Source organism: Heloderma suspectum, chromosome 4, assembly GCF_057233095.1.
Source record: "Heloderma suspectum isolate Gila_16-S chromosome 4, 16-S_ref, whole genome shotgun sequence".
In the NCBI taxonomy this organism is placed as follows: Eukaryota; Metazoa; Chordata; class Lepidosauria; order Squamata; family Helodermatidae; genus Heloderma; species Heloderma suspectum.
In genome coordinates, this window is record NC_139461.1 from 248668391 (window position 1) to 248692868 (window position 24478).

General features: G+C 44.8%; 1 protein-coding gene across 10 annotated transcripts in view; it reads right to left on the reverse strand.

The window, feature by feature from the left end:
* The window catches only part of PLEKHA6 (pleckstrin homology domain containing A6), a 180448-nt gene that overhangs the window by 82568 nt on the left and 73402 nt on the right, over nt 1-24478 (reverse strand). For 8 of the 10 annotated variants that reach the window (XM_084853213.1, XM_084853212.1, XM_084853218.1 and 5 more), the window contains 3 exons: nt 1680-1760; nt 1179-1293; nt 69-173 (listed from right to left, as the gene is read on the reverse strand). In XM_084853213.1, the coding sequence (XP_084709339.1) occupies nt 69-173; nt 1179-1293; nt 1680-1760 (301 nt within the window). Of the gene's footprint in view, nt 1-68; nt 174-1178; nt 1294-1679; nt 1761-17137; nt 21406-24478 lie in introns of those variants that run through there. The other 2 variants (XM_084853214.1, XM_084853211.1) reach the window with 2 other exon arrangements.

The following is a 24478-nucleotide window of genomic DNA, read 5'->3' on the forward strand; positions in this document are numbered from 1 at the left end:
GCTTGTGGAAGAATGGCATCAGTGCATGAAAGCCTCTCTGACAACATAATGGAGGCTGGGGTTTTTACCTGCTTGAAGAGCCAGCCACTCTTGGTCACTGCAGCACTGGGATTCCTCTTCATGGAATTGGAACGCTTCCCAAAAGCAATCCCCTTCCTGGAGGAGCGTGAGGCCTTTGGGGAATGAAAGAGAAAGGTTTCAGGAGAAAGGCTACTGAACGGGTCTCCCAAAAGCAAACAGCAGCTGATGCAATGGAGTGCACAGATTCCTTTCACAAACCCCTCAGAAAACACAGCCAATTCCAGAATAAATAGCACATGCAAACATAGGCCCAGTTTGCACACAACGATAACCCACGGTTTTTTAAAAGCCTGGGTTACCATGAATGAGCCAGCATGCTACTTAGTTCACATGGTTCAATCACTCCAACATGTATCCTCCTGCTAGTAGCAGCAGCTAAACAACCCAGGGACCCTCTATCCCTGGATTGTTTAGAGTGACATCAAAACGCGGAACTGTGGCTTGTCTTTTCCCCAGCAAGCCAGAATTTAAACCCAGGGTTTATTCTTGGCTTCCAACTCTGGCTAGTTGTGAGGAAGACTAGCCAGAGTTCCAGGTTTGGACATCATACTAAACAACCCAAGGATGAAGCGTCCCTGGGTTATTTAGCTGCTCCCACTGGCAGGAGGAGGCAAGTGAGAGCGATTGACTCAGAAGTCCTGGGTTACAGTTGTGTGTGAACAAGGACATAGTCTTGGGCACACTGCTGATGGTTGCTGGATGGAACATTGGTTATGATGCATTTAAACCAACCTCCAATGATGTCTCTTCCATTGGGCCATATTCACTATTTATGCTAAGAAGTTCCATTGCCAGCAAGATCTCCATGGACAGGCATAGCAGCAAACCTAGTTTTGACATTTATTGTTAGCTATAATCTGGTATTTTAGCTACAACCCGGTAATTAGCTATAATCTGGTATTTTAGCTATAATCTGGTATCTTTGACCTGTGTCATGCAGCATCGCAGGGTGGTGAGTCAAAATTGTTGGCCCCAATTTACAGATGTGGAAACTAGAGGCCCAACTAACTTGGGAAACCTTTCATAGCAGAACATAGCCACAGGATGGAAAAGAATCAAGGCCTCCACGCCAGGTCATACTGCTGCACTAAGCATACCCTGCCATTTGGCCGTTCCTGAGGTACCTCTGAAACCATGCTATGATTGGATGATTCACTGTTGACTGCTGCCGGCCGCTTGCTGCCTGCTTTGCTTGACATGTCCAAGGCAGATCTGGGATTGAGAAGCAAAAAGAAGAGGCGCATATTATGTAGCATCCTGAGGAATTATCTTTACCTCTCATATATAATATTGTCTCTTACACAACCAGATACATACATGTGCTTTGGCCTGCGGTCAAAATTAATTGAAAACAATGAAGCATCTTTGCAACGACTTCAATGAAAGATGGATCTATATTGTGTCAATGTGCCCGTACATGCACCAGAAGCTGTCTTACAGTAAATCCTGGCCTCTCTTTCTTGAGTTGGATTTCTAGGGCAAATGGGATATTATTTGCTCTCTGTTGGCTCATTTAACCCTTCTGTGTCTTTCACTCTGTTCTTTCATGAACCACCGCTCTATGGCCTAACTGGAGAGCGCTAGTAGAGAAGACCTACCTTTGCAAGTCAAACTTGTTGTTTTCTTCTGGGATCTGGCCAGTCACTGGGTGAAGAAAAGTGTTCTGTCTTTCATTATGGCTGGGAAAACACAAAGAGGGAAGGGCTATGCATTCATCAGGTGGCTCAGCTTGAAATACAATTTGCCTGTTGGTTGAAGATTCATTAAATCCTACAGATTTAAGACTTGGTCAAACAAGCACCCAGCATCTGATACCATTTGGTAGCAATGGATATATACGTCAGAGCCAGTGGCATCAGCTGTCAGCCTTCCCCAGCTTTGTGCCCTCTGGATGTTTTGGCTTCAACACTCATCAGCCACCATGACCAATGGTCAGGATGATGGACATCACAGTCTAAAACATCTGGAGATACCTGGGTTAGGGAAGGCAGAATTAAGTCAATAAGCTCCCCTTCCTCCATCTTTCCATGCACGTGCAATACAATGAGTAATTATTAATTACTGGTTAATTAATAATTAGTCATTACTGGTGACTAATTATTTTATCTAATTACTAATTATTGATTTGCATTTTAATTACTAATGATAAGTTGTTTAAAGGATAAACATCACCAATGTACCTTCAAAAAAGAGAAAATAATAAGTGAACGTATATAGCTGCCTTCCAGTGTGTCAGGCCAGTGATACATCTGGCTCACCCATAATCCACTCTTGACTAGTAGCCACTGTCCAGCATCTTGGGGAAGCTGAAGTCTTTCCCAGCCCTACTGCCTGAGATCCTTCTGTCTAGAAATGTTGGGGCTTGAACCTGTTTTTTTGTTTGTTTAATTTTTTTGCATCTGGGGCATGCGCTGACCTTTGTCTGGGTTTTCCCCATCCCCCCAGAAGATTATTTTAAAAAAGGCAAGTCTATCCCCTTCACAAGGCCCCAAACATTTAATGAAATCTCTTTATTGTTTTCTTTGAAACATACACATTCGCCCTGTCTTAATACCGAAGGGATGAACAGGAAAAGGGCGGGGAGAGGCTTTTCCATGGTTGCAAGGTCAACATGCTCACCCCATTATGTTTTTACACCCAAATGTGTTGTTTTTACTGCAGGATCAGGACCAGCACTAGCATAACAGTGGCTGCCATTACAAAAGAAAGAGAGAAAGAGTCACACATACAAGCCCTCAAACCTAGCACTTGGCAGCACAATCCTATGCATGTTTGTTCAGAACTGAATCTGACTGAGCTGATTGGGCCCTGCTGGAAGAGGAGGAGGGTGTGAGCCCAAGGCTCACTGTGGCTCATTCCCATTGCAATAAACCAGGAGTGGGCCACTTCGGAGGGTCCAGGAGCAAATTTCTCCCCCTGCCACTGGGACCCATAGGAGGCTGCAACCCTGCCGCTTCTGCATCGCCAAATTTCGGCAGCATTGTGTCAAAAAAGCGGCAATTTTCTTTCAAACTGGCCCATTTTTGCTGCTGAACTACCACACTGCTGAAACTCAGCAGCAAACTGCAGCTAGTTTAAAACAAAAAACAAATGAACAAATAAAAAACAAGGGGAAATTCAGTGGCAAATTTGGCAGCAGAAGTGGTGGGGATGATGGGGGCCACAAAAAAGGTTAGGGGGGCCACAAGTGGCCCACAAGCCATGCATTGGCCGCTCCTTTAGTGATGTTCAAACTGGCTCACTGCATTCAGGTAAGTGTACACAGGATTGCAGCCTTAAACCAGGGCTGAGCAGACTTCAGGTTTGCAGGATTTATTTTGTTTTTTACTGGAACCATGGGATCCGCCAACCAGAGCCTGGCAGAAAAGACACACACTTAGAATTAAAGAATTCTGAACCCAGGAATTTGCTTTTAGTACCAGAACAGAATTGATCTCACAGTCCTTTCACACAAAAGTCCACTCAGCAGTTTAATTTCGAACATGGATCGGGGGTGTGATGTCATTTTGCTGCTGATATTGTTAAACAATTGGGAATCAGAAATCCTTGCTTGTCTACTGCAAATCAACCAGACATCTAGCAGTACATCCAGATTTACCTTCTGCCCAACCCTGCCTTAAATGGCTGCCCAGAATTTATCAGCACCATGCAGACTTAAAACTGATGCTTTACTGTTCTGTAAGGCAGGGCAGGACTCTCTTATCCAGTGGAGATTGGTGGCTCGGTGGGGCGGTAAATCCGCTCCAGGTTTCGGTCAGAGCCAGTCAGAACTCTAAAGGAGCTATCCACAGTGCAAACCTCTTTAGAGTTCTGACTGGCTCTGACTGAAACCTGGAGCAGATTCACTGCTTTCACACAAGGGCTCCTGAAGCACAAAATGATCAGCACCTTTCCCAACATCACAGAAAACACTCGGTAGCAGTGAAAGGTATTGAAAAAGTTCTATATCTTTGGCTCAGCCTGCTTCACACAGTACAAAGCAGCAACCCCGGGTTTGTCTCCATGTATCACTGCCAATCCTGGCCCTCAGAGGAGCGTACCTGTATGAAACAGATGCCTGCAAATGTGTTTGTTGCAGTCCCCCTTTATATTTTTGGTAACTTAAAACATCTCAGGTGTACACCTAAGAACTAAAGCGGGGCTACAGAATGTTTCAGGGCATTGTCACCCCGTACCAAGTGTGCTCCTGTTTAGGGTTTCTGCCAGTCAGCCAAGTATACTGTAAGGAGCTCACTTAGGGTAATCCACTCTCCCAACCCAGTTTTCTACTTCTCCTTTCCAACTGACAGTCATCTTTCCATGGTTACTAAACATGGCCAATTCTCATCGGGTTGTTTTTTGTTTGCTTTGTCCCCTCAGGTTTTCATACCTCCTTCTTGCTTTCCAGTGGCCCCATTTTGGTTCCTTTTCATTTGGCACTCACCACCTGCATTCATTATTACAGGGAGCATTCATGTGTGAAGAAGCGCTTTATAACTACTGGCCCTCGTATTACTACTCCTTGCCCAGTGATCAGTTAAGACATTAAAACAAGCACTTTCATTGCCACTTCCAGAGCAGGTATCAAAAACATTTGCATTTTCCCCATGTGCATGTCACAGATGGAAATTACAGCCTGCTTTTGAGCTTGGCTTAGAAGTAACCATCTAATGGACACACACACACACACACACACACACACACACGAGCTTTAGCCTGTTATTGCTGCCTAAAAGGTGCTTCTCCTACAGGCTGCCTCCTAAGAATCAATGAATAATAGCACACATAGAACGTTTCTGTGTAACTGCTCCATTTTGAGAGATAAGCTATCATAGCAGCTACCCTTATACTATCTCAACCTCTGAGGAGTTTTCTCCATACAGAACTGGCACCACCTGGTATAAACAGTATCAGCAATTATGGCTGTAATGAAAAGGAAACTGCATACATAATACATCAGTGAAAGACCTGTGCAGGCACCAAGAAACAAACCATGACTTCAGCAGCCTGTGAATATCCCCCTGCCAGTCAGACTAAAACCTCGCTTAAGGTCCTAGCCCTGCTGCACACACACACACACCCGCCCCCCACAACAAACACTGTCATGAAAGTCCTCACAGATAGCAGTCGTGATTTGGTTGGAGACATCATCATTCCACACCTGAGGCCCAAAGTGCATTGCAGTGGTGGGAGAATTATTAATACAAGCCCTTTCATGCCGGCGCATTAATGAGACATCAGGAGCTACACAGCCTGTATTTGACAGCTGCTCAAGGGCTATCAGGGCCACAATATATTAGCAGAGATACAGAAACAGTGCTTTGGAACCTTCAGCAAGTCTTGTGCCAATGAAACATGTTGAGAATTGGACTCTTTGAACATGACAAACTACAGCTGAATGCCACTGGTCTAGAGTACATACAAAAGACAACAGGAGCTTGCAGAAGTCAGGATTGTAGGATTGAGACTAGCACTAGCATAAACATTGTTGCCATTACAAAAAAACGAAGGGAGGCAGGGAGGGAGGAAGGGAGGCAGGTGCCAGTCTTTCATCAATTTTGCATGCCTCCCAGTGACATTGCAAGCAACTGGAATGTTAACATTCAAGCACAACATACATATTATTTAATTCCCCCTCCCCCACAGTGACCTATTCACAAATGTCTGCCTTAATATTTTTTTTTAAAAAGGCAACACCTCATGGAGCACCTCTCCCGGTATGGACCTACATGTATACTATGGTCATCATCTGAGGCCCTCCTCCAAGTGTCTCCTCCAAGGGAGGTTCAGAGGGTAGCAACGAGAGGGCCTTCTCAGTGGTGGCCCTCCAATAATGGAGCAATCTCCCCAGTGAGGTTTGCATGGTGCCAACACTGTCATCTTTTTGGTGCCAGATTAAGACTTTCCTCTGCTCCCAGGCATTTGACAGCCTATGATAAGGTTTTTTAATGGGTCCTGGGATTTATTGTTTGTTACTGTTGCTATTGATTGCTTAAAGTCGTTATATTTTTGTAAGTTACTGGCTTTGTATTATGTTATTATATTGTATTTGGGTGGGTTTAATCTTTGTAAACTACCTAGAGAGCCTCAGCTATTGGGCAGTATAGAAATAGAATAAATGAATGAATGAACCAGACCTCTGTGTAATTTCTGAACGTGCCATAGAATTGTACTTCACATGCTACATTGGTGCAGAAAAGTATTGCTCCAGTCAGTGCTCTGAAAAAATGAGAGATATTTAGTAAAAGAATGATACGTGTTACAGGACTTGCAAGTTAAAGCTAAGGGACAATTTTCACAGTATGCAGAAGGAGAGGTGGCAGAATTCTGGACAGTACCACCTCAAACTGCAGGTGGAAAGTGCTCTTATTTCTGAATGCTCCTCCAAATTAAGCAGCCTCAATGAATGCATTAAATTAGCACACCAAAGAGAAAGGTTTAGCACATCTCTCTCCTTGATGTGCTAAGTTCACTATACATGGAGAAGTATTTTCATGGGGGACCATTAAAAATGACATACACAGCATCTAAAGTGGCACAGACCAGAATTTTGCTGCCTTAATTTATCACCTCATTCCCCCCCTAATGCATTGAATGGCTCCAGCCTTGGACAACAGAGATCTACAACAGGACCTACTCCATAAGCTTTTAGTACTTTTACAAATGCTGTTGCAGTATACTGACTAAAATAAAAATATTAAATTACAGACGCCAAAACAAATCAAGGCAGCAGTGTTCTGTGATGTGCTGTTCCGGACACAGATTTTAATTAGAACAAATTCTGTTATCTTGCCCTGCTGGGCTTTATTACTTTTCTGTCCTTGTTTACAAAAAGCAGGCTTTCATTCCCACCCCCATCCCCAAGGGAGGATAAATACGGCCTAGTTTTGGGGGATTCTTACAGTCAGAACACCTGTTTTTGCCCCCATATCATGGACTGAATAGGCACATGATTGACTGTCATGTGAACTGCACAACTACAAATCCCCAGTTGGCTTGTCATGCCGTGTGTGAGAAATTCTGCACCATTTTGTCACTTGCATAAAGCAAACTTTTCTTGTTTATTGCATTCTCTCTCATTATCTGGTCTTAGCTTTTAAATGGACACAGCAAAGACTTGGCAACCCAAATAGAGTGAACATGAACACAGGATAAAAATTCCTACAAAGCAAGTAGCTAAACAACACCAGAAACTATCATGATGGCAAAGACGTCCAGGCTAAGAACTCCTCTAAGACCAGCCTTCCCCAGCCTGGTGCGCTCCAGATGTCTTCAAGTACAACTTCCATCATCCCTAGCCAACATGGCTACTGTAGTCCAACACAACTGGAGGACATCATGTTGGGGAAGGCTCCTCTGGACAATGTGGACTGAGGCTCCTTCTGAGTCCCAATGACTCAGAGAAATGATGGATAAAAAGAGGAGGGGAGGCATGTGTGCAGGAAAAAACAATGGAGAAAAGAAAATGGGGAAATCCCAGGTGCCTATAGAAAAAGGTTTATTGTTCTTTTATATTGGCCTGATGCATTTCGGAAACGTTGATTTCCTTCTTCAGGGGCAACAAATATTATAATCTTGTACAAGCCATAATTTTCCCAGGAAGTTATTTGCTTAATGCCCACAAACTCACCTTATCTTATAGTCAATATACTAAGACAGACAAACCTCATCCATTTGTATTAGCCATTGTTTTTTCGGTGAAAGGATGTCCAGCCTCTTCAGCCCATATTCTTTCTAGCTAAGGAGTGGTGACCCCTGGGGTTAGACTCATACAATAGTGGGGTTAGAAGGGGCCTACAAGTCCATCGAGTCCAACCCCCTGCTCAATGCAGGAATACAAGTCAGAGCATCCCTGACAGATGGCTGTCCAGCCTCGTCTTGAATGCCTGCAGTGTGGGAGAGCCCACCACATCCCTAGGTAATTGGTTCCATTGTCATATTGCGTTAACAGTCAGGAAGTTTTTCCTGATGTTCAGCCGGAATCTGGCTTCCTGTAACTTGAGCCCATGATTCCAGGTCCTGCACTCTGGGATGATCGAGAAGAGATCCTGGCCTTCCTCTCTGTGACAACCTTTCAAGTACTTGAAGAGCGCTATCATATCTCCCCTCAGTCTTCTCTTCTCAAGGCTAAACATGCCCAGTTCTTTCAGTCTCTCCTCATAGGGCTTTGTTTCCAGTCCCCTGATCATCTTTGTTGCCCTCCTCTGAACCCTCTCCAGCTTGTCTGCATCCTTCTAAAAGTGTAGTGCCCAGAACTGGATACAGTACTCCAGATGAGGCCTAACCAGTGTTGAGTAGAGGGGAACTAGTACTTCCCAGGATTTGGAAGCTATGCTTCTATTAATGCAGCCCAAAAGAGCATTTGCCTTTTTTGCAGCCACATCACATTGTTGGCTCTTATTCAGCTGGTGATCGACAACAATTCCAAGATCCTTCTCGCTTGTAGTGTGGTTGAGCCACGTATCCCCTATTTTGTAACTGTGCATTTGGTTTCTTTTTCCTAGGTGCAGAACTTGGCATTTATCCCTATTAAATGTCATTCTGTTGTTTTCTGCCCAGCACTCCGGTCTATCAAGATCCCTTTGAATTTTGTTTCTGTCTTCCAAAGTATTAGCTATCCCGCCCCATTTTGTGTCATCTGCAAATCTGATCAGCATTCCCTGGACCTCCGCCTCCAAGTCATTAATAACAATGTTGAAGAGCACTGGTCCCAGGACTGAGCCCTGCAGTACCCCACTCGTTACCTCTCCCCAGTTTGAGAAGGTCCCATTGATAAGCACCCTTTGAGTCCGATTCTGTAGCCAACTGTGGATCCACCGGATCGTTGTTTCATCTAGCCCACTTTGAGCTAGTTTGCTCATCAGGATATCATGTGGCATTTTGTCGAAAGCTTTACTGAAGTTGAGGTATATTATGTCTACAGCATTCCCACGGTCCACAAGGGAGGTGACTTGATCAAAAAATGAGATCAGATTCATCTGGCAGGACTTGTTTTTGACAAATCCATGTTGGCTTCGAGTAATCACTGCATTGTTGTCAAGGTGCTTCCAGACTGATTGCTTTATCATCTGCACCAGAATTTTCCCAGGGATCGATGTCTGACTGACTGGTCTGTAGTTCCTAGGTTCCTCCTTTTTACCTTTTTTGAAGATAGGGACAACATTAGCCCTCCTCCAGTCATCTGGCACTTCCCCCATCCTCCATGATTTCTCAAAGAGAACAGGCAGCAGTTCTGAGAGTTCTTCTGCCAGTTCCTTTATTACTCTAGGGTGCAGTTCATCTGGCCCCGGAGATTTGAACTCATTCAAAGTAATTAGGGGTTCCTTGACCATATGCTGATCGATCTCAAGTTGCAATCCTGCCCCATCAGCCTGTACTTTGCCTTTGCCAGGGGGATCATAGACCCTGTTTTGGGAGAAGACTGAGCCAAAGTAGGAATTGAGCACCTCTACCCTTTCTTTGTCATCTATTATCATTTTGCTATCCTTATTTAATAGCTGAACCACCATTTCTTTCCTCTGCCTTTTACTACGCATGTAGCTGAAGAAAGCCTTTTTGTTGTTTTTAGCATCCCTCGCTAACCTCAGCTCATTCTCAGCTTTAGCCTTCCTAACACCATCCCTGCAATTCTGTGCTACCTGCCTGTACTCTTCCTTTGTTACTTGGCCTTCTTTCCACTTCCTATATGTGTCCTTTTTTGTTTTCAGGTCATCTCTCAGCTTTTTGTGAAGCCACATTGGCTTCTTCTGTTGTCTTCCACCTTTTCTTCTTGTTGGAATTGTTTGTCATTGTGCCTTGAGAATTTCCTTTTTTAAAAGCTCCCACCCATCTTGGACTCCTTTTCTCGTTAGAGTCGCGTGCCATGGGACCTTACTGATCATTGTTCTGAGTTTATTAAAATTGGCTTTCCTAAAATCCAGGGTATGCGTTTGACTACACTCGGCTTTTGCTTCCCTTAGAACCAAGAACTCAAGTACAACATGGTCGCTTTCCCCCAGAGTTCCTGTAACTGCTACTTTATCCACTAAGTCATCTCTGTTGGTTAGGATCAAGTCAGGGATAGCCAGTCCTCTAGTTCCTTCCTCTACTTTCTGTAGGAGGAAGTTATCAACAACACAAGCCAGGAATTTCCTGGAGGGGCCATGTTTTGCAGAATTTGTCTCCCAACAAATATTGGGGAAATTGAAGTCCCCCATTACTACTACATCATGCTTCCTGAAACACTGGCTATTTGCTTTTCAAAAGTTTCATCCTCGTCTTCTCCTTGATTGAGTGGCCGGTAGTAGACTCCGGCCATCAAGTTCCTTTTATTCTTTGCTCCATTTATTTTGATCCAGATGCTCTCGATGGGGCTACCAAGCTCATCCTCCTGTATTTCTGTGCAGAGATATGTATTTTTCACATACAATGCAACCCCACCTCCCTTTCTGTTCCTCTTGTTCTTTTTGAACAAGTTATATCCTTCAATTGCTGTATTCCAGTCATGAGAGTCATCCCACCAAGTCTGTTATACCTATTGAGTCATAATTTCCCTCCTGTATTAAGAGTTCAAGTTCGTTCTGTTTGTTTCCCATACTCTGGGCATTAGTATATAGACATTGAAGACCATGTGCTTCATAGTCTGGCTTTCTTCCTACATATGTCTGAAGACTATTATTGGGCGCTATTAGAGCTATTCTCTCCGTTGCGGTGCATGAGCCTATGTCCATTGTTACCCCCAACTTTACATCTCCCTTCCCTGTAGGATTCAGTTTAAAGCTGAGGTGCAACCCGTCCCTTGCCAACAGCCCATCTTCCAAGAAGTAAAGCCCATGGTCCCAGAATCCAAATCTCTCGTCGGCACCACCTTCGTAGCCAGTCATTCACCCAGAGTATTTTTCGTTCCCTTTCTATTCCTCTTTTAACTATTGGAAGTATGGATGAGAAAACTATCTGGGCCCCAAAGTTCTTGAGTTTCCTTCCCAAAGCTTCAAAGTCTGATGTGATTTCTTCGTAGCTCCGCTTGGCGGTATCATTTGTTCCCACATGGATGAGAAGAAAGGGATACCTGTCAGTGGGCTTTATGAGTGCAGGCAACCTTTCAGTCATGTCTCTAATCCATCCTCCCAGGAGACAACATACCTGGCGAGTCCATGGGGCTTCGTGACATACTTGGGTCTCGATCCCACGCAGCAAGGAGTCTCCCACTACTACCACTCTTCCCTTCTTCTTGTTGTAGGCCTGGCTTTCATCGCCTCTGTTTGACTGACCTTCAGCCTCTTGCTCACTCTCATGCAGGTTCCCCTGTGATTCTTCCTCTGCAGGCTGTCCTCCAGTCTCATCCTCAAGTACCTGGAATCGGTTCCACAGCTCCACTGCTTCCACTGGTGCAGAGTGGTATCTAGTTCTTCTTCTCCTGTCACCCTTTTCCAAGGAGTATCCTCTACTCCAATTTTCTTCACCTCAGCATTTCCCACTGCCTCATCTTGCTGTTGCTCTTCAAGCTTCCGGTCTTCCCTTTGCTGCTGTAGTTCCCCCATTCTGTCCAAGAACTCTTCATGTTTTCTTATTCCCCGGAGGGTCGACAGTCGCCGCTCCAGTCCACTTACTTTTTCTTCCAGCAGCAGCGTGATCAACTTGAACTTGTTGCAGGTGTAGGCCATGTTGTTCTCAGGCAAGAAAACAAACATTGCACACACCTTGCAGGTCACCAGCACTGGAGAGTCTTGTCCTTCCGTTGCCTCTTTTCCCTTTTTGTGTCTAGCTTTGTGATTGTACTAGACTAGCCTGTGCCTGCTCCTCTACTCAGTAGAGGTTAAAAGCAGAGTCCCACTGGTGTGGAAGTGTGTGTTACAAGACAAGTAAATGAAAAAAAAAGTTTGTTAAAAAAGAAAAGGTTGATACCTCCCAACTTTGCTTTGGATAGTCTTCCCTCCCTCCACACTCCCCCCCCCCCATGATTGAAGTACTTGGCAAGTACTCATTTGGCCCCTCTCACTGGAAAACTGGCAGTCCCCTTAGGGGACCACTGCATCGTCATTGTGTTAGAAAGCAATTTCTTCTCCGTGGGCTATGAAAGCATTAAAATATATTCCAAGAACTGAAGCCTAGTCCTTAAAACCAGGAACCAATTTTTATGTTATTTGTTTAAGTTTCACATTTTAAGTCAGGTTCCCAAACTTGGTCTTTATTCATTCTTGCTAAGCTTGGCTTTATTTTAACTGAAACTAAGTGTGTGTGTTTTTTGCTTTAAAATATCCTTTTATGGAGTGGCAGGATCAACCACAGCACTCGCCCCCATTTCCCCCTGAAAGCCGAGTGTGGTTCCATATCTAAATCCAAAGTCAGTGTCACCATAAAATGGAGTGGTTACCGGTGGTCTCAGCAAACCCTCCAAACTGCATGCGACATATGAATCTGCTTTGTTTCAAACTTATTTCCTAGAGCCCTTTTCATGGGGTTTACTTCTCTGTGTTAAAAGCACTGAAGTCCGATGGCATTTCTGTAATATCTATTTATTTATGGATATACACATTGAGCATTGATGAGGAGGTGAGCTCTGAGACTGACATGTTCATCTTTAAACATTATCAGTGCTCCCCCAAAGCAAACAGCATAACCTTTGAGCCCCCCACTCCGGCTCCTTTTCCCAAGCCAGCTGGCAAATGCAAGACTCCATTTCATTATGGCAGGGAGGCACAAAATCAGTTAACTCTTCAGAAGTGGCAGAAAGACCCTTTGGAAGTGAAGCATTCAGGAAGACAAAGTGGGAGAGGGTAATTAAGGAGATACAATTGATTGGAGGGGTTTTGGACTGAGACCATGAATAGTTTCCTACAGCAGACCAGCTAGAACAGGCTCACCTCACTTAGAGGAGCATGATAGTACCTAATGTATGAATAGTATTGCATAACAATAGTGTGAGTCATATGGGAAAATGTATGGGGGACCATGGTTTCTCAGATGCCAAAGACCTACCTAATAGAAGAAACAAGAGGAGACCCACATGAAATTCAGGGCTGGCCCAAGGTATTTTGCTGCCAAAGGCAAAGAACAAGATGATGCCCCCTCCATCCATTCTATGTAGAGACATCCACCAGACTGGCAGTTGAATCTGACTTCAGCACTGGTGACAAGACAAGTCTTCCACCATATTTGAGGGCAGCAAGGTAGCTAAAAAGCACAGGGCAGGCTTTGGACACATAGCTCTGTCCTCCAATACCTCACCACCACTCAGCATCTGCTGCCTGAGGCAGCCATCTCACTCTGCCTAATGGTAGGGATGAAACTGCAGGGTGGAGTGGGAGGAGAATTAAAAGGGAGACAATCCTTTTTTCTGCCCCCTCTACTTTAAATGTATCTTACAGTCTCTGCCTCCCATCTCAACCTCTGCCCCCCATTTGTCTCCTGCTTCCCCTCATATAGAATCATATAGAATAGTAGGGTTGGAAGGGGCCTACAAGGCCATTGAGTCCAACCCCCTGCTCATTGCAGGAACCCTCCTACCACAGCCTCCCAACCCTTCAATTATCTTCATGTTCCAATCACCCATCCTCTCTGGAGGCTCTTCTCTGGGTGCCCCATCCACAATGGTCTGACTGGTGGCTACCAGGGAAAGGACCTTTTCTGTCGTGGCTCCCTGTCTGTGGAATGACCTTCCCAGGGACATCCACCTGGCGTCTTCACTATATACATTTAGATACCAGGTAAAGACCTTCCTCTTCCAGCAGGCACTTAATCTTTAATCTGTTGCTCTGATTATTAACATTACTGCTGGCTCTGTAATAATTTAAATGTTTTAATGTTTTAATATTTAGATATTTTAATTGTATTAATTGTTTTGGTTGTTCTTTTATTGTTGTTTCAGGGGGGGTGATTGTAAACTGCCTCAGGGGCATCTCCCAGTTGGGTGGTAAATACAGTTAATAAAATACATTAATAAATAAAATACATCCCTCCCCCATCAAACCTTGCCTCCCCCTGCTTTCCCCTCCCCAACCAGATCCCTCGTCCCCTTACTTCCAATGGCACTTCAGGATAATAGTTTTCTTGGAAGGGGCTCTCTTCTACCTTTCTTGCTCTCCAAACGCCCTCTCCCCATTCATATGTGACGCTTACACAAACAATATGGGTTATAAATAGATAGGTTAATAAGAAACTGGTGAACATGGAACTCATTGCCATAGGATGGTGTGAAAGTTAATGGTACAGATGTTCATAATAGGATTAAACACTTTCATGGTGGATGACTCCATCAGTAAAGTCAGTGAAAGGGTTCAACCTTATATTCAGACTAGTGTCTCTAAGCCTCTGATCAACAGGGAATGGCAGAAAATGGGTGAGTATCACTTCACATGTGCAAGGATGCTGTTTAAGTTTAGGCAGAGGCAGACAATTTCCCCACATCACCCCAGTATTTCCAGTCATGTCTAATGATGTTGCCATGGCCAAGAACACAGATCTGGGGGGGGGGGAAATCCACCCTGCATTGAAGGAGGAGTTGTGGGGACACTAAAGACCATGAGCCATCTCAGAAAGCAGCTGCTGGGGAACCCTCATCTGCAGACATCCACAGATGACTAGGGAGATGAACTGCCAGAGATTGTGCTTTCTCTGTTAACCACCTGGGATTATCTTCCTCTTGATGTCTTTGGATACTAATGACTCTCTCCTCAGAAACTTCCTTGCCTTCTGACATCCTGCTTTTGCCATTATATTAGTCCCAGAGCCAGAAGCCAGTATGTCAGGAGACTTACCAATATTACTGGAGTATTTAACTAGCATGCATATATGATAGATAGATAGATAGATAGATAGATAGATAGATAGATAGATGGATGGATGGATGGATGGATGAGGTGGTTCAACATTGTACCCCTCCCCTGCACCATTATTTCAGCCTTCACTTGGCTTCTTACAGGTGTTGAAACAACAGTAGACTACCTGCCTATTGACTTTAACCTTGCCTGCTGCTCAGCTCTACAGGGTTCTGTCCAGGGTCCTGATGTCTTCCTTGTCATCTTAACTTGCTCTGTGGACACACTACTTCTGCCTGCCTGCTGATCCCTGGACCTACCTATTGCTTGGACTAAGGTACTTTGTCCAGCCTTATACCACCTCTGTATGCCTCAGCATTGAACAAGAGACAATATATACTCGTCAGAAGAGTATATATCTCTGGCCTACACTTGGGCTCTATACACAGGTTGTCTCTGTTGTCCTCACTCCATCCTGAAATCTGAAATAATGCCTCTGTACAAACCACATTCCCATGTGGAACTCAGAAATGTGTAAGGTCCTCTACCACAATTAAGATATTCAGCTGATAGCCTCTTGGCATGATCCAATACTGCACTCACATTCCGTGCCTTAAATTTGCTTTTGGATTATCTTAGTATTTATTTGTGATGTTCTTCAGTATAATTAAGGATCAACACAGAGAATCCATCTGTAATTCTGTAATGTACATAGAATGTAATCTGGCAGCTTTAGGGTGAATGGGAACCATGCTATTGACTTCATCAGTTCTGACTTACCCATGCAAACAAAAACCTAAAATGAAAGCACCCCTGACATAGTAAATATCCAGTCTTCCCAAATGAAATATTCAGGGCATTAGAATAACATGGCAAAGTCACCAGATGCTAACATTACCATTTCAAAAAGTAATGACAAAATTGGCTATAGCCCTTGGATCATGAACATTTCTCCCTTAACTCTAGCCATGCTAGAGATAAGGGGGGAGAAGACATGTATAGAAGACACTATACATATCCTAAAATGGGTTAAGGTTAAAGATATGTGTGATGTTACCTAGACAGAAAGTGTGCAGAGCAGACCCAGATGGGCTCAACATCTCAGAATGGTGGAACTGTGGAGATCTGGGACTTTGTAGATAAAAGCCTAGAATCTGCACCTGCCAGCTTTTCCATCTGGCAGGTGTGTGGCCCCCAGCTTTGCAAACTGTACAAACTGCTGAGGCAGGAGAACCTTATGCCAATGTTATAGCCATGCCAATTGCAAGTTATGCATTGAGATCTATAACAATAGGTTGTTCATCTATATATCATTCTCTAATTTTATTTAGATCCTTGGTGGTGGTGGTGGGGATTGGAAGCAATTGCCCTGGGTCTCACACATTGAGGGGGACACAGCATCATTGACAAGCAATGCACTACAATTGAGGATGCAGTAACAAAGAGGGTCAAATGAACATTCAGCTTCCAGGGCTTCTCGGGGTCTTAAAATGGGGCTGGTTTTACCTCTGGCTTTTTCACAAGAATATGCAATCCACCCACCCAGTAATTCAGAATACATTTGTAATATGGCTATTGTTGTTGAATACAATGCCCACATTAAGGTTAAGGTCAGGGGTGCTTTCAGATGAGGCTTTTATCATGCAGTCACCTGCCTCATTCAGAGAATTTCACAGGGGATGCAAACATCATCACCTTCCACTTGTAATCCTCCCATGTTATCCCATTGCTTCTTCCATTTTTTTTTCTTTACACACACACACACACACACACACCAAACTAAAGAGGAAAAGATGGAATAGCTGCTCAGTGTCTTTTGATTAGTAGCACTTGGAGTCATCCATCTCGAAGCAACCCAGACAAAGAAAACCATACCAAGCCTCATGGGAGTTGATATTCTCTATTTTACCCTCAGGAATTGAGGTTTGAAGAGAACAGAACAGTTTTCCCAAGGCCACAAAGTCATGACCTGGTTTGCACATAATGCTAACCCATGGTATGGGATGTTGAATTCTGGGTTATCATGATGTGTGAATGTGGCTGCACTAATAAAACATGGTTTGTTAACCACGAACAACCCAGAAATACATAGATCCCATGGTTTGTTGGGTTGTGAACTCTGTGTTGTCTAAACCATGCATTGTTGTTACGTGTGAACCCAGAACCATGGGTTGTTGATGGGTTGTTTCGCCAGCTACGACGGTGGCAGGCAAGAGTGGTAAAAAGAAAACAAAAAAAGCTCTCTACATGCCAGTACTACAACCAGAAAGGCATTTGGGATATAGAGAGGGAGCAGGTGAAGGAGGAAGGAAACAAACAACCCAGAGACTGAGGAAACAAACCTTGGCTTGTTCGATTGTCTTCGAGACAAACCTGGAGTAGGGAAACAAACCATGGGTTAAATGAACCATGGGTTAACAGTATGTGCAAACCTGGCCAGTCTGTTCTGGGGCCTTCCGTTTCCCAAACCAGCATCCCAGATACAGATTTGGGTATTATCTGTCTCTACAGGTATCCCCAGTTTTTCTAGCAGGCATTGGAGCTTCCAGGCTCCAATGCCCACTAGAGATAGGCCTAGGCTGTCCAAACCACATCATCACACATGCAGCCAGCATATTGCAAGTGTCCACAGAACACCCAGGTTTTGAATAAGATCCATGACTAAGCCCCAGACCACAAACTATGCAGAAAATGTGAAAGAGCATCAACAGAGTTTATTTTAAAACAAAATTAGCCAGTATATAATTCCATTTCATGTTTTGTTCCCACCAACTCAGGTAAGAAAATTTCATTAGTTCATACTGCAAATGAAGGAAGACTCAACTCTGTGCCCAAGACTGAGCCTACTATACTTTAAATGTTGTATTTAAATCAAGAAAACAAAAGGAACAACAAGCAAATAAACTTTTAACAAAGTAATAAGAAGGGGAAAGTAGTGCTTCTGCTCCTGCAGTTAAAAAAAGAATCACAGCATGGCCAATGACTTGGTAAGGATGATGATGAGACACTAACCAGGCAGGTTATCACTTCCTAACTACAGAGACAAGCCAGGCTGATGGGGATATTTCATATGGAAAGACTGGCATAAACTTTTGACTATGACAGTATCAGTGCTGCTGCTACTCAGTACAAGTATCAGAGACAGCACCGGGGTTTGTACCTGTGAGCATGCAGTCTGCTTCACAATATTAACAGATAAGAACCTATTGCTTATACCTGTCTTTATTCCCAATTACAACAAAAATCGTAAGTATCTGTAACTGCATTTGCTCACGTTCATTACTTGTCCCCCTTGCTTTTACCATTCTACTTCTCCCTCTGTTTGTTTCCCAGTGTTAAAATTTTAGTGTAAGGCCCTTGGGGCAGAGACCTCTCTTTTTATCAGGTTGTAAAGGGCCAGTACATTAAAAGAGCTGTCTTACTATTACTATTTATTAGGGCTTTCCCCCTGCAATTTAACACTCCACAGCTCCACTGGAGTATACCGACTGTGTACACCTGCCTCTTTCTTATGGTTTGGGCATAACAAGCAAGACACTATAGATTAAAGTTGCATTTTGTTTCATAACTGGAGCCAGCTGGGGAAAGCCTAAATCTGAGTGCACACTGCAAATCCTTAGGAAAGCTAACTTTCCTGGAGGAACTGCTGATGCCACCAAGCGTGTTATTCATGGACAAGTATTGCCAGTGGGACTCTTCCTAGCCCTGCACTGCTTTGCTTTTGGCCTTTATTCAGAAGAAAGGTTCTTTAATCAGTTCAGCCAGAAGCAGGTTTGTCTTTATGCTCAGGCTCCTTCCTCCTCCCTCCAGCATCCTTTGTAGTTGTGTGTGGCTTCTGCAGCTCCTGCTGGCACTCATCCAATAAACTGCCTCCTCCCCCCACCCCCATTTCGGCTTTCAGGGTTCAGCACTAGTACAAGAAAACCAACTTCCCCAGAACCTCCTTAAATATTCCCTCCTAAGCAGCTGCCTTGCCTGGCCCCTGTTCCACAAACTCCTGAGTTAAGCATCTGCTACCCCGAGCACTGCAATGCAGCAGTCACCGACCAAAATGAAGTTCCCTGAGCCACTATACGAAGCACAGAAGCCCCCAAAACAGGGAGGACAAGGCCCTGACCCACCGCTTCCCTCTATAGCTTTGCATCACCATCACTTGGTGAATCCTACCTGACCCGGCGGTCTGCTCGAAACTTTAGCATGGTGGCTGGCAGGTCTCAGCTGCAGTCCCTGCTCACAACCATGTCCCAGGAAGGTAGGCAAAAGGTAAGTCCTCCCAACCACACTAGGAAAGATGCCATAGCAGAAAGTCTTGTGCCAGCAAGCCTATGGATGTGGTGGTTCTATGTGCCTCCCCCATCTTCAACTTCTTTGCTCCCCTGGAGTTCAGTGAAGATAGCAGCTGCTCTCTCTGCCTTTTTGATCTGATTTCTGGGCAGGCGAGAGAGAGAAAAAGAGGGAGAGGCGGCTGCTCTCTCCCTCTCTCGAGGCACCAGGGTCTATCTAACCTAGTCCAGCCTCATCATTCAAACAGTGCTCTCAGCTTCACATGCAGCAATAGCAGCAGCCAGCAGGGATGACAGAGGCGGGAGGGGTGGGGTGGGGGAAGAGATTCTGAGCTTGGTTCCCCCAAGGAGAGAAAGGTGAAGGGTATGTGGACACGGGCATGCATCCAAGTCCGTGCTCTCTCTCTCTCTCTCTCTCTGTCTCTCTCTCTCTCTCTCACACACACACACACACCTTGCAGGTGCAGCAGGAGACAAATTGTGCTTTAACCTGACCACCGTGTTTCAAGAACAAGGGCTTTTTGTACAGGCTGAAGGTGAAGAGCATAAAACACTGGCGTTTTCCGGAGCAATACATCCATGGGGAGCCCAGCACTACAATTCTAGAAACTGTCCAACTGGTTACCTATCTTAAGTATGCTATGACGAAGATCCACATAAATAAACTGGACTATCAAATAGATGCTGTCTGCTGAACTTTACTTGGATTTTCAGCCCGTCCTCTCCTTAGGACTCAGAGTGGGTTATAGCGGCAAGAAAACAATGCAAAAAATATACCATTCAAAACAGCTCATTTACGGACACATTGAATAGATTTCTGCTGCTGTCTTCCTTCAGGTTTCCTATCCAGTTCTCTTTCTTGATCCTGCCCTGCCTCACTGATGCTCCTTTAATGTCAAGTAGTGCTAATGTTCTCCTTAAATTGCTTTCCATGTCAGTTAATTAGGGACTATGGGCCTTGATTACATTAAGACAATTGAATACCATGTGAATCTGAGAAAGTACAGTAATCATATTATTTGGACACTTTGTCAGCCCTTCTCCTGGGCCCTTAATCCAACTACAACCCTGCCCATCTCTTATTTATTACATTAAAAGTCAGCCCTGCTTTTTAACCCAGAATGGTCTGCCAAGCCACTCCAAACATCAACAAGATAAAAAACAACTAGAAGGATAAAAAATAATCAAAACAAAGCAGTACCATTACAACATAGCAATGTACATTCACTGGTGAGTAAAACTGACTGAACTCAGTGGGAAATCTGAGTAAAGATGCATAAGGTCTGTGCTGCACATCATCTAAATTCTGCAATATGTCTTTCCAAAATGAGATGATAAGAAAGTCCAGGCTTGCCAGTCCACAACTATTCTACTAACCCATAAGTGAAAATTCCTGCAGCAGACCATACTCTGTTCTTCAAAGGACATAGAACCTTAAGGGTGCAATCCTATGCATGTTTAGACAGAAAAAAGTCCTACAAGTCCTAGCATTCCCCAGCCAGCATAGGATTGTGCCTTTAAGATAATACTGTCATTTGCACAAGATTGTGCCCTAAATGTATTAATTTTGATAGTAACCTCTGCCTTCATCATCGTCATCATCATCATTAATATTAATATGTATTATTTTGACTTTTTAAATCTCACTTTTCTTTTGAATGACACTCAAAGCTAACAGGCAATAATTCTAAAAAATCAAAACAGAATAAAACAGCAAATAAACAATTATAGCAAAACAGCAGCAAAAAAACCCATCCCAAAGTGAAAAACAACAATAGCAACAGGAGCTCAATTACCAAAGCCAAAAAGCAGCAGTTACCTACATCCCAAGACCTCATGGAACAACTCTGTTTAAACCCATCAAAGGAAAGCCAGCAGTCATGGGGCCATGAAGATCTCCCTGGGATGGACATTCCAGAATACTGGTACTACTACAAAAAAGGCCCTGCCTGACCAGCTGCTGGTGAACATCGAACTAGGCCTCAGATGTTAAATGGAAGACATGGTAGGGAACATATTGGAGAAAGCCATGCTTAATGTACCCATATCCCAGGCCATGTAGGGCTTTAAAGGTAAGGATGTACGAAATGACTTACCTGTTTCATTTCGTACATCCATGGTGGGGGGGGAATGCTCTGTCCCTCCCCCCGAAATCCTCGATGGCCAGCTCCACTCCCTGGCGACTCCGCAGAGCCGCCAGCCGGGGCAGCCCGCAGCGATATCTGGCCGCTGCTGGGCTGTACAGGGACGCAAGTGGCGGCCGCCATAGCCGCTGCCATTTGCGTCCCTTTTTTTTTGCTGTAATAGGCTACGTAAATATTTACGTAGCCTATCACAGCCTCCGCAGGGACGCAAATGGCATCCCTGCGTTAGCCGTGATACGCTACATAAGTATTTACATAGCCTATCATGGCTAAAATGGTGAAGCGAATGGCAGCCGCAGATGCGGCCGCCATTCACAGAGCAGCGCGAACGGCAGCAGGTGAGTGCTCCGTTTCGTGTGCCTTTTGTGGGGTGGGGGGGCAGGGGGCTTTGTTCTGCCATGGGTTTCGGGGGGCCGAATGCACTGGCATTCGACCTCACTGAGATCCGTGGCGGAATTCTCCACCATCCCTATTTAAAGGTAAGAGCTAGCAACTTTTCTCTCTCTTTCTTTCAAATATTTCTAAAGTGCCCTTCATCCAATGGAGTGCAGGGCAATGTATGATAGATACTTTAAATTGGGCCCAGAAACAGTAGCCAATGGAAACTATGTAAAATTGAAGTTTTATGTTTCATCCTCCCATCCCCAGTCAACACCACAGTGGCAACATTTTGGACCAGCTGACAATTTTCTGGACAATTTTTAAGAGCAGCCCCATATAGTGCATGTTACAATGGTCCAATCTGGAAATTACTAAGGCATGAATCACCATGGTCAGGTCAGTCTTCTCCAGCAAAGGGCGCAGCTGACATACCCATTTAACCTGGTAAAAGGCACTCCTAGACCCATCGGGGGCATCCAGAAATAGCTCCAAGACAAGGATACCCCCATACTGCAAAACTGCATCTAGAGGGGGAGTACAACCCCATCCAAAACAGGTTGCATGCCTCTCCCTGGATCAGCTGATTCCTGACCAACATTATTTCAGCCTTATCTGGCAAAGGTACAGTTTGTCCATCCACATCCAGTAGCTTTACAGTCAGAGTTCTGTACAAAAGGCAAAACCAGTATCTTTCAACCTACAAAGCCTAAAAACACTGAACATAACAATTGTAGACATGTTTACTCAGAAGCAGTATGTCTAGTAGTTGTCCTCAAACCATATATGCCATTGTGAAACCACTGGCTTAACCAATATCAAGAAGCAAATTGCTTGGATTTAGTCTTTGCCTTACAAAAACCCAAAATGGTCGAACTCAAGCAGTGCCAGCTTCAGGTTTGTGAGGGCCCTTAGGCAAGCCCCCCTCAGTGCCTCCCTCAGGGTGTCCACCTTCTCACTGCCACTGTCGCCAGCTGCTCTTGCTCCTCCGCCTCTTTCTCATCATGGCTACCACTTATTTGCTTGACAGGCAGGCAGCCAGTGAGCAAGCAGGCCATGGCATCCGCTGCTCCTCCTTTTCACCACCACCATTCTCTGGGCCAGAGCAGGAGGCCGGTGAACAAGCAGGTTGCAAGGGTGAAGAGGAGGAGCAACTCCAGGGGGGTCTTGTCAGTGGGCCCCTGCTGGGGTGTGGTCCCTTGGGAGGTGCCTTGCCATGCCTACCCTTGATGCTAGCCCTGGACTTAAAGAAGGCAAAGTGGGCATAAATGCTCTCATTCAAGCTATCCAATGAGATCTGGAACAGAAAATTAATGGAAACAAATATCAGAGCAGTCCAGATACTTTAAAAATACCAATCAACAGAAACACACGCACACTTATTTCTCCCCCACACCAAGCGCTATATACTGGTTCTCCCGTAAACAAGTATCAATGGCACATGATCCAGTCCCGATGAAATAGAAGGCAGCAGATTGGGTAGCCTTGCTGAGAGGTTGCAGGATAGCTGTATTTATTTAAACATTTCTATGCCTCTTTTCATAAAACATCACAAGGCAGTGTGCAAAGGTGAAGAACTTATAAACAAATAAATAATTGGGGGGAGCAACCTAACCCTAACCCTAGACATTGTCTGAGGGGCCATAGGATACTGGAGATTCCCCCATCTGAGGTTGGAGTCAGAGATCCAAACCCCCTCTCCAGCCCCCTTGCAGCCAGCATGGAAAAAAAAGCACCGGCTCCTCTCTGAGGTCAGAAAAGCAACCTTGGAGAGGGGGGAAAGGGAGCATTTCAGTGGGCAGGGAGGGGAGAAGACTGGAGAGGCCATGTTGCGGGTTTTCCTGAGGCCTCTCCAGCCTCCTTCCCTGCTTCTCTGAAGCACTGTCACTAGAGGAAAAAAAGCTCATCTAGCAAAAAATGCAGGGCGGGAGGGCAGGGAGGCAAAGATCACTTCCATCTCTCCGCCCATCCTGCACTGGACAATCAGAAGCCTCCGAGTTCAGGGGCTTCTGATCATCAAGGGTGCAATCAATAGGGCTGCACCCTAAAACGTTCAAAGTTAAAATAATAAAACAACACGCTAAACATCCAAGTAAAACATCTCACATATTCCTGTCCATTAGTTTAAGAAGGGAAAAAGGGAGATGTTCCAGAACTAGGCAGTGTGCAGCCCATGGTCCGTTACTGGGTTGAGTCTCTGGCTTGTCTCTCCCCTAGCAAGCCAGAGGTCTGGGTTCAGCTGCAATGCTAAACAATGCAGGGAGTGAGCAGGTGGGTGCATCAGCACCCTCACTTGTTCCCAACTACCACAATGTGAGAACCGGTTCCTAGGCAGACAAACAGAAACAAAGTTGTTGCTTTTATTTATTTATATATTAAATAAATTTTATATTATTTATATATATATATGAGGTTCGTAAAATGGAAAGACATTGGTGGAAGGGTCCAAAGGGGAGACAGATTTTCTAGTCTTTTTTTCAGGGTTAGACAAGTGGTCTGAGTGGTACAGAGTGGCTGCTCTGCACTCGGCGTCTAAATAAGTAAACTGATTAATTTTAAAGGTCAAAAAGGTGAGTAGCATCACTCATCACTAATGATGACACACTTCCACTACCAAATCCCACTTGCCAAGAGCAAAAGCAGTGCATGCATTAGCTAAGGGAAGAATGGTATGTTCAGAAACAATATACAGATTGCGTTCAGATGTAACAATTAGGGATGGCAGAGAATTCTGCCACGGATCTTGGTGAGGCCAAATGCCAGTGCATTCGGCCCCCCGAACTCCGTGGCGGAATGGTCTGCCACCCCCCGCCACCCCCGCGGATCCCCCCTGGGACGAGACTTACCTGGGGCGGATCTTCCGGGCGGTGGCAGCTCC